General features: G+C 45.0%; 1 protein-coding gene across 8 annotated transcripts in view; it reads right to left on the bottom strand.

Moving 5' to 3' along the window:
* Positions 1-2: 2 nt before the first annotated feature.
* myocd (myocardin) overlaps positions 3-18,575 on the bottom strand; it is an 83,627-nt gene continuing 65,054 nt past the window's right edge. For 2 of the 8 annotated variants that reach the window (XM_041066642.1, XM_041066644.1), the window contains 12 exons: positions 18,395-18,460; positions 13,006-13,161; positions 9,253-9,437; positions 7,821-7,925; positions 7,408-7,730; positions 6,948-7,104; positions 6,327-6,860; positions 5,674-6,165; positions 4,884-5,030; positions 4,348-4,476; positions 3,412-3,469; positions 3-3,221 (listed from right to left, as the gene is read on the bottom strand). In XM_041066642.1, coding sequence (XP_040922576.1) covers positions 2,605-3,221; positions 3,412-3,469; positions 4,348-4,476; positions 4,884-5,030; positions 5,674-6,165; positions 6,327-6,860; positions 6,948-7,104; positions 7,408-7,730; positions 7,821-7,925; positions 9,253-9,437; positions 13,006-13,161; positions 18,395-18,460 — 2,969 coding nt within the window. In that variant the 3' untranslated portion in view covers positions 3-2,604. The remainder of the gene's footprint in view (positions 3,222-3,411; positions 3,470-4,347; positions 4,477-4,883; positions 5,031-5,673; positions 6,166-6,326; positions 6,861-6,947; positions 7,105-7,407; positions 7,731-7,820; positions 7,926-9,252; positions 9,438-13,005; positions 13,162-18,394; positions 18,461-18,575) is intronic. The other 6 variants (XM_041066647.1, XM_041066649.1, XM_041066643.1 and 3 more) reach the window with 5 other exon arrangements.

Below are 18,575 nucleotides of genomic sequence, written 5' to 3'. Positions count from 1 at the left end.
TTTGCTGTGATAAGTTTATTGCTTTTCTTTCTGTAGTATACAGGGAGGCAGGCAAATATTGTTGTTTACAATAGTAAAGCAAGTCAGTGGCCAAGCAACATGGAAGCTTCTGTCAGATGTGATATTTTCTCGATTAGGGAAAATTATTGTGAAATGAACCCAGATAAGAGTTTCTTTGAAAAAAAAAAAAAAAAGGCCAACAGAGGACAGAAAGTAAAGAATTATAAACTTTGTCTTATATTCAAGATGGGGGCATTAACAGCCTGCATTTCACCACAGAACCCATTTAATAAGTGCAACACTTCATAAGTAAATAAAAAAAAAAAAAAGCAATATTTGGTCGAAACAGAATTCAAAAGTGAGACTCACGTTTACAGAGGACGGAGCTGTAAACGCAGCTGCATGCTATAGGCCAATGCTCCAACAGAAACAGAGTGGCATTCTGGGAAATAAAACACTCATTTACTTTTCTTGCTGAGAGTTAGATGAGAACACGGAAGCCAGTCTCGTATCTGTTCAGTTAGTATGGAGCTGAACAGGAGACACCCATCTTAGCTTAGCATAAAGGTAGCTGGGCTCTGTCTGTAACAAAATCCAGCGACCAGCACCTCTGCTACAAAAACCCAAGTGCAAAAATAATAATTTGTGTTTCTATGAGGATTGTGTGCTGGATAATTAACCTAAGCTTTAGAGATGTTTGTGACAGAGACGCTGACTAAGACTAACCTTATTTTGGGGAAAGGCTCAGCACGTTGCCAAGGACAGTGAACGACGGTGGGACCTCATTGCGGCCTGGTGTCTGACGGGGGAGGAGAAGGACTGAGTAAGTTAGAGGTGCTGGATGCAGAGTTTGATTCTGTTTCCTGTCTCTGCGAGGTAAAGATAACACACATCAATGATCTCATCTGACTCTCAGGAGGAAACGTGATAAATATATTCCCCAGAATGTTAAACCATTCCTTCAAGTTTATACACATGTGAAAAATAAACTAAAATTACTGACCCAAACTAAAACTTCTCACATTAGGATTAACTACTGTGTGTCTACGCTGGCTTCAGTTTACATGTTGGTGCTGTGTCATATTCAGTATTCACAGTAAAGGTCTGAATATATTACATTTTCCTATTCACAAGTGCTAATAGCGGGCATTTTTCCACTTCACATGATTCTTTAAGGAGACGTGTTTTAAGAGAGCATGGCTTTTCAAAGTGGTTCCTTCACTCTGCGTCACATTTTTAAGAGGACTGATTTACAAAAGAAATGTCCGAGGTCAAAATGGCAGCACTGGAGTTTTCTGGTAAATCAAAAGGAGTCCCAATCTGTTTAGAGAGGAATGCCAGTATAAATACAGGATAAAGTATAAATATAAAAAACACAAAATAAATAACTGTGATTGGCCCGGAGACAGAAAAAGGGTAAAATTTGTAAGGACAAAAATAAAAGTACGTAAAAATAGAGATGAAGTTGTATTTTTCATAAACATTCGTCTGATTTTGCAGCTGCAGATGTTGGAGCTTTCTCCATTAACATCTGTCAATAGGTTTCAGGGAACAGTAAGTTCATATAAAATTGTAAAGGGGAGATCTGTATAAAAATTGTATACAAAAAAAGATGTTGCAGGTAAGGCACAGTTCTGTCTGCCAATTAAAACGATAAGACCAATGGTTTTCAAAGACATTCATTTCTCTGTGGATGAAAAAGCCAAAGAGTGAAAAGAAACTTGTATAAAAAAAAAAAAAAAAAAGGACCTTCAAAGGAATGACAACCACTTCTACACACATATTCTACGTTCAAGCAAACTGTGACAAATGTGTTTTAAGCTAGAGGTGCACAGTGAGGGTTTTTTTTTTTTTTTTTTTTGGTCATATTTACATCAAATGAGGACTTGATTACACAATACATTTGATTTGTGGTTTGTGTCCTTTCCCACACCCACTGACAAAATATGCAGACGTCAACTTGTCTCTGTCAGTACAGATAGTTATGATATTTACAAAATGGCCGTGCTAAGAAATCCAATTCACTTTTTAATTCCTTTCATTTCTTTTTTTTTTCCAGTAATACAAACACAGACTCAGAAAGTATACAATGATTGTCAAAATGTGTCTTCAAGTCTAGGTGGTGTAACACTGATATTGCATAAAGTGTTGGTATAAAGCTCTGTAGTCATGTCCCTCCGTCCTTCATCCGTCCGCTGTCATACTTATTTGGCAGTTGTGCGTGTCGTCGTCCCAAAAAGGACGACGAGCATGTCAAAAAGCACCTGGTCTTTGGATTCTGGGTTTGACGACAACATGAGAGCCTCATTTCAATGAAGTGGAGGAAATAAGTCAAAATCTAAATCTGCAGTTCAGCCTCTGACTCAGCCGTCGATCTGTGAACGCAGGCTAACGGTCTACTCTGCAACAACCCACTGGATGATAACAAGAAGCTAATTCTGGCATTTGGACTGAAGCTGTAAAGGGAAGAATTCAGTTGTTCTTTGATATGGTCGGAGCTGGTATCAGCGGTCCGTACAGCTACTTTCAAGCCGGTGTCTTGTGTGTGAGAGACGGCGGACGGCTAGCTTGTTGCTAGCCAGCACTTGGGTGGCGATGCAGCATTCACCAGTGCTCCAGGTGGAGGTCCATGGCAGAGTTCAAGTTAATGTCTGTGACATCCAGGAACTCTGTGTTGAAGATGCTGGGGCCGCTGGGTGGAGCCACACTGAAGGCCGTGGCTGAGCTGGGCGGCATCAGGTCCAGCCACTCCATCGTCTCCCACGGCGTCTCGCTGAAAGTCATGCTGACCATCCCCTGCACCTCGGGGAAGGTGGACGCCTTGGTGCTGATGGGCGACAGAGGGGTGTCCATCTGATCTCTGTTGGCCAGCAGTTTGTCCTGTGGGGGATGGTGAGGGTGGCGGTGGTGGTTGTGGGGGCTGCCGTACCCTTCGCCCTCTCTGGTCCCCTCGTCTTCCAGGCCCCTGTCCTCGGTAGCCATTTTGAGAAGGGCCGCCTCCCCTCCCCGTCCAACTGGACTTCCCAGCAGAGTTTCCAGGTGGCTCTCTGTGATGTGGTTGGCCGAGTGGTCGTAAGGGGGCTGGGAGGGGTACAGGTGCTCGTAATGGCGGTGGAACCTCGGGATGAGGAGGCCGGGACACCCTGGGGACACAGTAATGTGAGGCACAACTTTGGTTACAGAGGACCTCTCCCTGTCTTCTCTGGCGTTAGCTGGCATCTCTTGAAGAGAAAGAGGAGAGGAGGGAGGGTCACAGCAGGAAGTGGGATCTGATACCAACGTGTGGAGTTAGACTCTGACCCTTAGGTGAAACTCTAAGCCAGTGCACTTGGTGATTTACATACAGATTCTACTCTGACTCACACATGTATGTGCAGTGCCAGCTGCAGATTGATTAAGATTTCACCTTACCTCCACTCTCTATGAGCACATCCAAAAGTTCATCCATCTGCTGACTTCTGGTCAGTTGCTGTAATGGTAATCAAAAAAAATAAAAAGATTCTTTTTATGAATTGAACAGAGTCTCAGCAGTTATGTTAAATGATTTAACATGAAACATTAGCAAGCCTTCAAGCAGTCTACTCAGACCTGCAGGAGTTTCTGTAACACAAACTTTTCTTGGGGACAGACTGACAGACAGTTTACCGGTTGAGATAAATGTCTTTAACTAACTTTTATAGCTTTATCCTAACATGTGGCTGTCAAAGGGTTTTCATTGGAATGATCAGAGTTGTACTCCACCACTGTCTTTCTGTCCCACTGAGCGCTCTGTCCCCCCTTTTCAGCTATTGTTCTCTTCACTTACACAAACTTACACGAACTGAGTGTTAGTTCAAATTAGTTCAACTAAATATTTTGGAAAGAAAAAAAAGGAAACAAAACATGAGAGACATAACGGGGGACACTGTTTCCGGTAGGTGATGAAATTCCTTTCAGATTCACTGTATCGGGGAGGAGACAAAAGTCTCAGAGACAGAAAAACCGAAACCATCACCATTCACCCTGGCCAGTGTACCAGTTGCTCTCTAGCAGCTCTCTCTCAAAGTGAAACACATTTATTGAATCATTTGTTTGTTTAATTCGACTTACTAGAGAAACATCTGCCGTCAGAAAAATGTTTGTACGACTAAAACACCAGTGTGCTTCAGACTTGGTAAAGGGTGAAAAGTTAGTGCAGTAAACAAAGCAAATGGATGAATAAAGGAGGTGCGACAGAGGTGATGGGACAAAAAAAAAAAAAAAAAGAAGAAGACAGGAGGAAAAGTGGAATTAGAGCAACGCCGATAGGTAAAATAAAATCAACGGCCAGCCATTATCTACTGAATTTTAGCACGGGTTTGAGTTTACCTGCTTCACTGCATCCTCATAGCATGGGGGCTGTCTTAAGTCAGATGCATCTGAATCTGAGCTACTGAAGGCAGGGGGAGAGACCTGGCTCTTTTGGCCAACATGCCGAGGAGAGGGCAATACTGAAATCTATATGAGAAATAGGTGAAAAGTGACATTAGACCAATTAGAATAGGGGAGCTTAGCAAATATGAGTGTACTACAGATAAAAAAAAAAAAAAAAATAAGGCCCTCGTGTTCGAATACTCTCATCACATTAAACATTTATCTGTGAGAAATGGGTTGGCGTTGTGTTATTGTAAAGGAAGAGTCACTGACGTGAAGGAATATGTAATGAAAACAGACAAACTCTTAAAGAATAGAGATATGACAAGAATGAACCTCGTAACAACAGACAATTATATAGAGTCAGACAGACCACAAATGAATGGGAAAGAGAAAAATGGTTACGTGAGTGTGAGGTGATTCAGATGAAGTACGTAACACCGAGGTGACAACACCGCAAACGCACTCAACCCGGACGTGACGTCGTTTACCTTTGGTTGCATATTCTGGCTGTCAGCTTTGGCTGAGCCGCCGTGGCTGAGGCCACAGTCGGCTGAGTTGGGAAAGACTCCCTGAAGGCCTCTTTGGTCAGAGGTATAGGAACAGTTCACGGGCTGGGCACCGCTCTTCTGCTGGATCTGTCATGAGCCAAAAGTAACATGTAACCGCGTGCGTTAGAAATCAACATGCAAAAGAGCCTGAGCCTGAAGGCAACACTGAGATACACTGTTATTTTCGGATATGCAGCAGAGGGTAAATCACCACAGCTTGGCTCCAAAACTGGAACACTGACCAAAGGATGAAGGTGTTTTTAGTCCTGTGAGTGGGGCTGGGGATGGCAGCTGGTCAGCTCAAACACTGTGGACCACTCTGAAATATTTTTTTGATAAATATTGGATAGATTGCTGTGAAATTTGGGACACGCGGTCCACAGAGGATTAAATCCAGCCGACTGTTCTGATCCCCTGGTTGACATTTTTTTTTGGTCAATAGTGAAAGTCTGTGACAGCTGTTTGGTAAGTGGCCATGAAATGTGGGACAGATGTTCATGTTTCCCACAGGATGAATTATATGAATTATAATAACGCTGATGATGATCCTCTGCCATCACGTCAGTATTTGAATTTGTGGAGCGCTTTGATTTATGACCAAATACCCACAACACTAAAGGCATTCACATCAGTGTCAGCAATACTTTAATTAGCAGGTGTTAGCATGCTAACACTCTAAACTAAAATGACAGACACTGTTCACAGAGCAGTTAAGAATGGTGATTCATACCGGCATGTTGCGTGCTCGGTTGTTGCCCGGGGTGTGGGGGTGGCCGCAGCCGTCCCTTCCCAGCGGAGGTGACAGCAGGTAGGGGTTATTGGGAGACGAAGGCTGGGGACTACTGGAAGGCTTTCCGTTGGGAGAGTCTTGTGGGGAGCACTGTGGACTGAGGAAAGCAGACATGGTGGAGGGGCTGCCGGAGGAAGGGGTTGTGTCCATACATTGTGGCCCACTGGGGCCCCCCAGGTTGGAGACGGAGGTGTTGCAGTGTCCCATTTCCTCCATGCAGCTGCCAGGAGGGCTCTTGAGCTGTTTGGGAGAGGACAGGGGACAGCTGGAGGACAGGGACATTGGCTCCTGCTTGATAGTCACCCCAAAGAAGTGCTGGCCCATCATGGCTGGAGTCTGCTGGTGGTGCATGGAGGGGTGAGATGGAGGAGGGTCCTGTGTTGCTCCATAGCAGCGTTTCCTCTTGTGGAGCTGCATCTTCAGCTCTTCAACCTGATGAGTGTAAATATGTCAATATCTTATGTGCAAACAATCAAATATATGATCAAAGATGATCATATATTTGATTGATGATTTGGAAATCATCTATTCTTCCTACTCTGATCTGTACTCGTGGTTCATTACTGTAGCCTGACACACTGATTGTCACCCACCTGTCTCTGCTCCTGGTGCAGCTTCCACGTCAGCTCCTCAATCACCTTCTGCTTCTCCACCAGCATTTTATCTTTTTCAGCTTCCAGGCCATCCATACCTCCACCCTCCCCTGCCCTCTGTCCCCCACCTCCCTGGTTGCCTCCTCCCAGGCCGTCCTCCATGCTGAGCTGGGCTGGGGACGGCTGCAGGGCAAACTGCGTCGGCGAGGACATGGGCACATCGCTGAAGCTGTCGGGGAGCGAGCCGCTGAGGGACAGCTCCGAGGAGGCCGGAGAGATGGGAGGGGTGGAGGAGGTGCTGGGGTAAGGATAGTAGCCTCCCTGAGACAGGACGCTGGAGGAGGACGGGGACTGGTAGGAGGACAGGGACCCTGTGGGCGTGACAGGGAAGGTCACTGTGGTGATGTCGGAGGAGCCCGAGGGCGAGGAGCTGGCGTTGGAGTCCTTAAAGGGCCGGAGTCGCTCGATGAGGGCGGTCTTGGTACCTGAGACAGGCAAGCCACGAATACGCAGGTGCTGCCTGAGCTCTGATACCTTACAGAGAACAACAACACAGATGGGATTAGATGGAGTCTTTCTTCCACAGTGAAGACTGTTTATCTGAATTCCATTAACACCTACTTTCAGGTCATCTAGATTGGCTGGCAGGGGCCCAGGTTTGACCGGTGAGATGTTACTTGGGTTGGGATATGTGTTTTTGACTGGAGAGGAGGAGTTACTGTTGGCTGTGCTGGACGGACCACTGGAGCTACAAGCTGGTATCTGCTCACTGGATCCTCTGGAATGAGACGAGCGAAGTGGGATCAATCACTTACAGCAACACACAGTTCAAATATACATAAACTGCTAAACAGCTAATGATGATTTAACATTTACAACTCCAGACATGAGGACCTGTTGTATTAAACCTTTATTGATAATGTATCAGGGTCTACTTTTGACTGAATGACACTGTTCATCAGCATTAACCTGACCCCATCATCCTGTGATCTACGTACGGGTCTAAGCAAACTCCCTGAATTGATGATGACTGTGACAGCACGCAGCTGAAAGCTCCAGGAACAGTTAGTAAGTGACTTACTTCTGGGTCTGGGCCGGTGGGTGAGGCTGGTAGCTGAAAGCAGGCTGTCTCTGCTGAGCCTGGGCCTGTGTCTGCGGGGTGTGTGCGTGCGGCTGCGACTGCTGCGTCTGTGGATGTGTGTGAGAGTGTTTCTGCTGGCTGAGGATCTGCAGCTGCAGGAAGAGCTGCTGCTGCTGCAGGAGTCGGGCGTAGGCTGAGTCCATGGGCGGAGGGGACTTCTCTGCCTTCTGGTCCGGAGGAATGTACTGGTGGTACTTGAGCTTCTTCACTTTGGGCTTCACATCTTTGGGTTTCTTGTGTCGGTTCTTGTCTGACGTCTTGGACTGTGGAGAGTGAAGAGGGTGAGACGGTGTGAGCGGGCAGGCTTGGTGGTCTTAACCAGGCATGTGCAAATGTTTTACATGTCAGCTGACCTTGACAATAGCAGGAACAGGTATGGGGGGAGTAGCCTGGCTGTTGTTGGCACCAGACAGGCCTTCATCCTGGCTCTGATCAGGCGGGTCTCTGGCTGCACCCCCCTGTTCACCAATAAAATAAGATATGAGTACCTTTACTTTTATACTTTAAGTATATTGTGCTGGTAATAACATACATTTTGAATGACTGACTTAGTTTAACACTGTGGTACTGACACTTTTACGTGAGGAAAGGAACTGCCTGTGGGGAAGATGAATGGCAGTCCGTCCCACAGTCTGATGTTTGACAAGACATTTCAGTGTGAATCAGAACTTGTAAACGCAGAGTCAGGGGATCAGCAGGTCGGTAGGATTGATAGGAGCCGTGAACGTCTGAGCCAAATTTCATAGCAATCCATCCAATATCTGACAGCTGTTTCAGTCTGGACTGAAACAAGTGGTGGACTGACCAACGTTTCCATCCACAGAAAGTACTCCACTAGCTAATCAGATATATGACCAAAATCTTTTATGGGTCAAAACCAGGAATTTTTTAAAATTACTAATTGTTTGGAAATATACTCTATAATATGTTCTGTCTGCTTCAGCTTCAACTGCGTATTAATGTGGACGATACAGCAGTTTTACACAGTGAGACTACAGCTCTCTTCCCTTTGTGCTTCATTTGGTAAACTGGTCTGTTTAGAGGCTGAGTTTCACTCCAACAGGTTTATCCACCAGGTTATTTTATAATATCCCCTCCCACTGACAAAGGCCTTGTGCCAAACGATACTTAACAATTAGATCATAGTATACAGTATAATAACTGAGGAAAAATCTACCAGTTGATTTCATTCGTTTGAATGTTACTGATTCTGGGGATTTTGTGTTTTACGGTCTGACAACACCAATCTCTCCTTCAGGATCATGAAGCTGAACTGAGGAGGCGTGGAGGCTGACACTCAGTTTGAAGTTAGAATAATTATCCCCATGTACTGATGTTTCCAGAAAGCTCTACACAGACATTTCAAACCGACCTGACACGCTGAGAGCTGAGGATTCAGTTGGAACATTTCAGAGGCACAAGTCTAACAGATATAAACAACCCTGTTCTGGCACGAGCTTCAGTCAAGTGACCGTTGCTGATGGTGACCGTTGGAATGAGGTCATCGTGAGCCAGAGGTAAGCAGTCAGGAAATAAAGGCAGCTGTGCCTGGGGGGATGGCTCGGCACGCAGGAATGTGACACCTGCCTAGTTCAACTCAGTCCAACGGTCAGTGGGAAAACAGAGGACGACGATACGGTTCCCTCTGCCGCCACAGGAGGGCAGAACAACCAAAGCTGTGGCAACAGCTGCTGGAGGTGCAGCAAAACAGGAGTACAAGACAGATGGAGGGAAGCAAAGCCAGGCATTTATGACTGTGTGTTTTTTTTTTTTTTTTTTTTGTACCTGACGCGGGCTGGTGAGGGCGGGTGAGGACGAGGAGGAGGGCGTGCTGCCCACAGCCTCAGAGGAAGGGCAGGCTGAGCCCTGAGACTCATCACTGTGGTGCTGCTCTGGAGACAGACTCTCACTGCTGCTGTCCTCCTCAAATGCATAGGAGTCATCCTGCTTAGGGAACTTACCATGGTTTACTGTAAGGAGAGCAGACAGAGAGACAGGCGGGGAGGGGGGGTCAGTGAGCTGGAATGTAGTATTTAATGGAATGACTCAAAGCATGCTTTTAAAGGATAATTCAAGTTGTTTTTTGTGTGTGTGTGTGTGTGTGTGTGTGTGTGTTTGGTTATTAGGATGTGGCCATCTTTTCAATCAGTAAAGATAAGTGTTGTAAGTCATTTCGGAGATCTGTACCTGCACAGCTACAGTAAATACAACAGGTCAAAGCTGAACAAGGATGCCGGTCTGTAACCTGATGGAAGTTTGGGCCACAATTTTATCATTCACCTTTGTTTTCTCTTAAAAATGATCTGGCTAACGTGGAGGTTTGTTTTCAGCCTGATGACATACTTCTGTTTCTTGTGTTCAAAACACAGTTTTTTAGTCTCCTACATTAGTACAGTTTCAGTTTGACGCACCCGCCAAAATATTTCTGAACTGTGTCCTTTCACTGTCCAGCTGCAGCTGCCACGATTCAGATGAGCTGATAAAGGTGTTGGTACACTCAACCGAGCCGTCTTTATTTCTAACGTACGCTCCCAGCAGTGAATGAGCAGCGAGAGATCTGCAAACATTTTCACCCTGGGTTTAGCTTCGTGTACGTGCTGGTTGTGGTTGTATACAGCCTGAGAGGAACATCTGATACATGATACATACTTCCACCTACTCTGCATGTCTTTTTGATAAGGCCATAATCCCTGTCCTCTTCGTAGTGAAATACAATATTATTAATCATGAAGTATGAGGTCTTGATTAAGCTAAAGGAAGTATAAGGTTAGTGAATAAATAATGCATTTCTAATATGTATGTATGTATTTTTAAGGTTATATGACCTATTATAGGAAGTATAACAGCCATAGAACAGTGTTTGTAGAAACGTGATCATTGCAAACTGCTGGACATTGGTTTTCACACACTGCCTGTCTGTCACTGACACCTAGTACCACACTCAGCCCGGAGGTGTTACGCTGTGTGAGTGAGAGACTGACACCGCCACTTTACCTCCACCACCCTCCTGATTGGCCGGGCTGATATCGAACGCAGCTTTGATTGGAGGAGCTAAGAGCAGCTATCTAACAGAGCTGAGGGGAGGGAGGTGGTAAAGGTTGGTGTGTGTTGTGTGTCTGTGTGTGTTGTGTGTGTGCAGAGGTATAAGATTCTCTTTTTGTATCCAAACATGTGACAGCGGGGAACAGACCCTGGTTTCAATCACAGCACCAGGCCCTTTCTGTGCAACTCAGTGACCTCACGACACACACACACACACACACACACACACACACACACACTGATGGAGCTTAACACACAGCTTAGTGCATAGCATTGTCCTAAATGCCATTTCCTCCCACCTGTTCATGTTTAACTCCTTCCCTCTCTGCAGTCACACACACACACACACACACTCTGACAGGTTCACGGGTGAACTTGCTGGTCTCGCTCTGCTACACACAGTCCAGTACACGCTGTCTCCATGAGTCTTTTAAGTCAATTTGATGTCACCAGGAGATTGAGATGGCAGAATTACAGGAAATCTGCGAGCTGTGTACACTTCCGCTTTTCAAGTGGCTGGTTCAGAAGTTACAGAGGGTCACATAGTTTCCAAAATTACCGGACAGAGGTTGAACCAATCGTTGGGAGTGTTGTGTAAGGGGATATATTGAGCTTTAAGGTGAAGGGTTAATGCTGCAGGCGAGGGGAACGCAACAGCCTGGTCCTATCATGAAGCTTTGCGGGTGGCTCGCCGACTTAAAGCAGAGACCAAACACTGGGAGGAGGTGGGTACAAACATACACACAGGTATGCGCACACATGCACACAAAAGATGCACTCAAACTGAAACACACATCTCCACTTCTGAAGAAAAAGGGTGGATCCAAATACAGCTGCTGTTCATCTCAATAAATGGCGCTCCCCTCCTCCTGAAGAGGTAGTGTAAACCAGCTGACTGCAGGCCGTCGGCTCCTTTACGCAACATGTTTACTGGGAGCTCAAGGGGGCAAACATAAAACCGCTAAAACACAAGCCGCGCTGCCAAGAATGCTATAGAGAGAGAGAGAGAGCGAGTAACATGTCGGGGACTGGAAGACAAACAGTGCGAGGTCAGAGCGGCGCAGTGGGACGACCAAGGCCCGACGCTTCATGCAACATTAAATCAATGGAGTGTCTAAGCATGCATGCTGTACAATCAAACACGAGAGGAGATGGAGATCTCAGAGGAGCTCCCCAAACACTTGAGTCTATAATATACATTTGTAAATACTCATGTCAAAGCAGCTTTTTTGAAGCAGAAGAAGATGAAGAAGAATTCTATTCAGAGCCACACTAACAGCATTTTTGGAGATCCAGACTGATGACAAGAAACGTGGAATAGACCTGTTGTTCTAAAAAAAATAATGTAAATAACATTCCTCGTGTAAGTAACACAAATAAATATTTTCCCCTGCCAACAAATTCGAATCACGTTAAAGTGGAAATCTCGAAGATCTTCATTTAAATAAATGTCTGTTAAATTACTATCTGTCACCGAATGAGGTAACACAATGGAGACAGATAGTAACTCAACAGACATTTATTCTCTACGGCCCATTGATGAAAATACTGCAGTATTTATGTATCTGCACTACTACAAACTGCATGTGTGTGGTGACATTCCCAGAAGAAAATGCTGTATGTATTGCTAATGCAAACTGAGCTGACTTTTATTATGAAGTAGTCAGAAAATGCCATGTGTTTGTGGGTGAGCTCAGCTCTAACTGTTATCGTTCATCAAAAATGCATCTACAAAACAAGACAGTGGTCATTTTGGGCATTTTCAGACAGTGGATCAGTTTGAATGATAGCATTATTGGCCTGCTGACTGCCCTCTGACCTGCTGTTCACAGATTCATGCAGTGCACAGCATAAATTCAGATATTATTAAAATGACAATAGTTTGTTTTGCTGCCCTGAGAGTTCTGTGACCTGTAGTTTTAAATTGCATTAAACCCTTTACAAAGGGTTTACAAAGGTAAAGATAAAGGCGTGGGGAAAAAAACCAGAGATGCACTTCCTGGTTTTACTCGTGTGCCCGGTATTGTCTTTCCATCTTGTGACTTGTAATGAGCAAGTCAGGAAATTTGGGGGCCACTGGTGGGACAATCAGATGTACTGTCATTCATTTATTGGCCTTTTTTACACTTTTTTAACTAATCCACAGAGTGTCCATATCATGCAACAGTCACAAAGCTTTTCGTGGTGGAGGAATATAATGTTCATAAAGGACCTAAAATAAACACTGTGCAGTGCGGTCATTAAAGTACATGCTTGTTTGAGTAGATTACAATCTCCAACAGAGTGCTTTGTACTGCTAAGTAAATGACTTGAACAATGGTTTGTTAATACACACACACACACAGGAGGGAAGCGTGCTCTCCTTTTTCCTTAACACAAACTCTAAAGCTAAACTTCACCACCACCCACACAAACAAAGCCGGAGTCTCGCAGGTTGAGATGCAGCAGGTGTTAAAGGTGTGTTACACTACAAAGCAGGCGTCTCTCTGCTGATACCTGTCATTGTGTCGGCAGAGTCTAGGGGAATGATTTTCTTTTGGACCAGCTCCAGAGGCCCCGGCCTGAGAGCCAGCTTCTCATTCAGATCCTCGGCGAGCCGGGCTCGCTTTAGCCTCAGCTGGGCCTCCAGAGAGGAGCCGTCTGAGGCCGGGTCTGCACAACACACAGCAGGACCACACCATCAACAACATGGGACACACCAGGGAAACACTGGCTAAACATACTGCAGTGCTGGAAACTAACTAAGGACAATGCTGCTAACACATTAGCATTAGATCTGTCAGTTGAACAATAAAGTTTAGTAAAATTCAATAAAACACATGTAAGATGTAACATGTAATTCATTCAAATGAATCCAAAAACAAATCATGTAGTGTCCTAATCCTGAAATATGTTGTGGCTGTAGACAGACTGGATTTCTGTGGGCGATGCTGACCTCTCATTCGAGTTCAGTGTTGAAGGGGGCACTGCTTGGCTGCAGTCAGCCAAAGTCAGCCAAAAAGGCAGACAGTGAATGATCCCTACTGTACAGGCTGAGAGTTATCACTGAGAGTACAGGACTCACATTCAGGTCAGAGTTACAGCCCTCCATGCTTCAGTACATTTGGTTGATAATGCATATTTTTTTTCACTTAAGTAAAACTTTGAATGGAGAACATTTATTTGTAGTAGTTTCACAGTACAGAATATAAATGCGTCCTCCATCACTGGATTCACCAGTCACCCGGTGAAACTTTTCATCTAGAGCAGGTCGAGGCAATCGATATAATCAATATTTCAGTTTCGGATCAGTTGTGATATGTGTCCAGATGCTCCACTACCACTGCAGACACTTTGAGTACTAGAAAAATAAATGGAGTGGCTGTAATTAAGTGGCTGCAGCAAGGTGAGATTTCCAGCCTTCCACAAGCTCTGTTAAATCCAGTATAAATAATCAGGGCCGGGGCTAACCTGGCCCACGATCCATCTGCAGCGCTCACAGGACTGACTGCCCAGCAGTGAGCAGAGCTCACCAAATCAGTTTGATTATACTGAGTGAGAGAAAGAGCAACAGCACTTATTTGGTCAAATATAATTTTAGTGGGATATTTCTGAGGGATGGAACAGGATACGATGCCAGAATGGAATGAATGATACTGAGCTTTGTGTTGGACGACTCAGGTGGAGTATTACTGTCTGATGAAAAAATGAAATGTGATGCTTCAAAGCTTTCTTCATTTCCACATACAGCAAATATTTAGCTTAATGTCTCATTCAAATCAGACATCAGTCTGTCTGTCTGTCTGTGAAACTAAGACGAAGAGAGGACAGATGCACTGTATGTCACTGAGAGTAGCTCACTGAAGAACATTAAGGTGTGAATGAAAGAACAAATTAAGCAAGGAAAGATCAGATAAGAAAGAAAGAGCAGGAATAAATGAATGAGCGATAAAAGTAATGTGAAAAGGCAGAAAGGGAGGAAAGAAAGGAACAAATAAGGAAAGGAAAGCAAAGATTTAAAGCAGAAATTACAGTTAATGTAAAAACAAAAGGATGGAAAAGAAAGAAAGACATTTAAAAGAGGAGAATTTTGAAGCAGAAATTGAAATAAGAATGGAGGATGGAAGGAAGGGAAGAAAACAAAAAGAAATAAAGGAGGGACAAGGGGGATGTAAGGAGGCAGTGGGTAAAGCAGATGATCCAGTTTGCCAGCATGGATCCAGTGTCCTTCCTCAGAGGGGAAAGTGGGGAAGCATCAGCTGCCAGCCCGTGGTCACACTGTCCAGCCGTTACCGTCCACCAACAGGATGACGTCACCTTGTGTTTATAACAGATTCTGTCTAACCCTGTCCTGCCTCACCTGTCATTGACATTACGGGGACACTCTGAGCTTTAAGTGTGTTTAAACTGTGCAACCAAACTGCCTGAAAACGCGTTCCACCGTGGCTGCACTGACCCGCGTTGGCATAATGTAACATGAGCCGGTGAGTCTGAGGCCGGCTTACAGACTTTTAAACAGTCTGCAGCAGTATTAAACACATACATGCACTTTAAACCTATTGCAATACATATACCTGCTGACTGTATCTGTCAAACGTAAACACGACACTAAGAGGTAAGACGTACGGTGCATTAGGCAGGAATAATTCCCTTTGTGTTTCCATCCACTGAGGATTAAAGCAGTCTTGCCATGGAGATGAAAAAGGGGTGTTTTTATGCACGAAAGCATAGCACAGGAAAAAGCACAGTAAACCTGCAGCTACAGCCCTATTATCTTTATGAGGAAATATTAGATTGTATGTGTGTGTGTGTGTGTGCAGAGGCAGACCTGTGGCCAGCAGGCAGACAGTGTGCTCCTATGCAGGCCACACGCCAATCAGGCCTGAGAGGCCGGGGTGGATTCTTGAATAGCCTAATAAACACCAGATGTTCCCTGGGTAATATATACACAGACCCTGTGCCGTGTCCATCTCCCCAGCAGGAATAACACAGCCAGGCAGAGTCAGCCAGCATCTGAAGGATCACAGCCACAGCAGCACAGAGGAGGAGAAAGAGGAGGAGGAGGAGGATGCTGTGACGCCCTGAAATATGGCTTATTTTTGGGGTCGGACGTAAAGAGCTGGGAGGACGGATGATGTTTAGGAGAGTGATAAGACATCTAGTGTGTGGGCGTAAGAAAGTGTGTACTAACAAATACTCGTCATTGCAACCCTGCTCCATCTGCGCCACCGCCTGCAATCAAGAGATAAACAGCCAATTGAAAGTTCTTTTTTAAAAAAGCGCTGGCCAATTGCATTTCTCCTTGCTGCCTTATCTGTGACAGACTCCCAGAAACTGATAGGGCCTCGCCGGGCCTCTGGATTCCGTTCCCCCGCACACTTACCAGCAGTTTATCTGGAGGCTGGAGCCTCTGTGAAATGGCAAACGGTGCCAGAGATATCATTCAACAAATCCCTGGCCTGCGGTCCAAGTCCCCAGTCCCCTTGTTTGTTCTTACAGACAAGTGACCAAAAAAAAAACAAAAAAAAAACTATACACTGGCATCACTCACTGCTCTCATCATTGCCAAGACGACACAGCGCTGCTTTAATGCGTCAGGAATCGATAAGATCATAGTTTACAAGTGGCTGTCTGCTGTGTAATGTCTCATGCTAAACAAACTGAGCGCTTTGCTTTCTCATGAATATTTGAAATTTGTGGCACGTACCCAAGCGTTGGCGGCCGTAGCCAGTGCTACCCTGACCTAAAGAACATGCCGGGCCATTAATCGCAGCAGCAGTGAGGATTTAAGAGTTCGCACAGTACAGTCAGGTCTCCATGTTCTCATCACTGTGTCCTATATGACATTAAAAGCACAAAGCCACAGTCTTATAAAGGCCAGCTCACGCTCCGTGCTGTTGTGTTTGGGTGTGCCTTTCGCTTTGATGCGGCACCGTGCAGGCGCTGTGCTGTAAACAGGTACAGTCTATGTAAATCTGGCAAAGCAGACTCTGTTTCCTCTTAGAACTGAGAGGCTCTTCCAGCACGAGAGCATTCCTCGGCGGTCACTCACCGACCTGTCTGCCTACTTGCTGGCTGCAGGCACTATCTGCCTGTCTCCCTGCCTGCCGGGTGCATATATCCACCTGCTTCCTCTACGTCCACCTTCGTATCTGTCACTACCTGTGGATTTATCCGTCTCTGCTGTCTGGATCTGCTTCTCTTTAGAGCATCTGTCATCTTAACTGTTTTCTTTTCTTCCTGCCCGTTTCTCTGCCTGCCTTTTCATGCCTTAATCTGCGGTGTAAGTCTTTTGCTCACGGACAGAGTTTCAAAGCCGACCTCAGCTCTAACGCAGTTTGACTTAGGTTACACCATTTCACGAAGAGGGAAGCGCATCGGTTACACACTGTGCAAACTAGCAAGAATACACAGGTTTGATTCCAAGAAAACACTACAGCAGCTGATTTCACTGATTGGTTCCTTCTTTCTGGTTGAAGTTCAGTGAAATTATCTGCTGATTCTTTCCCCTTTATCTCCATACTTCTTTCTCTGTCTTCCTCTTTTGTTCTTTTACAAGCAGCTGGCGTCTGATTTTTGTTGTTTCATTTCAGAACTGCAACAGACAATCACAGATCAGGTGATATTTTTTTTCTTTTTTGTTTTTACATGTAATGCAAAGTGTCAGATTCAATGATCTATTCATGTGAAACTTGTGGAAATCAGGCCACTGCAGCCCAAGATTTTCAGAGTGATTCTGATTGAGCTGGGGGGACCTGCTGCAATTAAAGGGCACATCTGAAAAGACAAAAACTTCCCACACTGGACTGAATGTTTGACCCTACAGGATCTTCAACACACACGATATTCGATTGTTTATTGTGTTAAATTATTGGCTGAGGTATTTACAATATTTAAAACTGCACTGATCAATATTTTTTATATAAACAATGTTAAATGAATGATTCGTAGTGATAAACCCAGAGAGCAGCAGCTCCCCACAGCTCTACAGAGCATTTTAGCCTCTTTCAGCTCGTTGTTTTGGTTTTCTGGCCCTCAACTTTAAGGTTCTGCTTCACTCTCTCTGCTCTCATCATCATCGTTCCCAGCTGCAGCAGGGTTAGCAGGTACCACTACCTGCCCAGCAGCAAACATTAAGCAGACAAACGTAGTGACCTGCAGGTGAACATAACAGAATCTGGCAGCTAAAGAGTCAGATATTTTCCTGAGGAATTGATAGAGACTGAAAGCAGACAAGACGACAAGACTCCAAATGTTTATGTTGCTTGATGTGTGGATGAGCTACTTTTTCTGAACACGTTTGCCATTATTTTATAAGGTGACATTGCCTGCCCCCACATGGCCTCACATGGCCAAAAAGGATGTAGAGAATGATAAAAGAAGATGGGTTGAATTCAGGTTGTGCACAGAAAAATGACATTAAAAAATGTAAAAGCAGAACATTTCATTACAGAAACTATGCGTTTTTGTTAATCTGGATAATCCACAAAACTGTTGACAGTTTCTGCAGGGGCTTTTTCTTCAGTAAAAGTAGTGCTAGTAAAACTGCTCACATCTGTGAATTATCCAGAGTATCATTTCCATTGTCTCTGGGTGGAAACACAAAACTCAGATATCTCCAAACCTGGACAGAATAAACCAAAGATTAAACCGTGGCTAGATACCCCTCCCCTTTTGGTTCTTTCGTGGAACTGAGCCTCCACCTGTATATATTATTACTAACTGGACCAGAGTCTGACATGTTCTTCTCGCTTGTTCTGTTTCTCATTCTTTCCATTTGTCTGCTTGAGTCACTCTACAGTCTAAAAGCATGTAAGTGGAACTCTGAGTGTGTGTGTGTGTGTGTGTGTGCGTGCATGCGTGCGCCTGCATGTGCGGCAGCTCAGTGTTGGAAGGCGTTACTCACGAGGCATGATGCCTTGGTCTGCCAGCTGCTCTCGTGTCCTCCTCTGCTGAAGTCTTAACTGTAGGACTGAGGGTGGAGGGGGGAGGAGGGTAAGAGAGACGGAGGAGAGGAGTATAAAGAAAGGGAAAGATGAGAGGGAGATGTGGAAGGACAGGTAAGGGACAGAGAAAAAGCAGGAAGA

This window comes from Toxotes jaculatrix, chromosome 21 (assembly GCF_017976425.1).
Source record: "Toxotes jaculatrix isolate fToxJac2 chromosome 21, fToxJac2.pri, whole genome shotgun sequence".
In the NCBI taxonomy this organism is placed as follows: Eukaryota; Metazoa; Chordata; class Actinopteri; family Toxotidae; genus Toxotes; species Toxotes jaculatrix.
The sequence above is the reverse complement of the archived record's forward strand: the minus strand, read 5'-3'. Positions and strand labels throughout refer to the sequence as shown.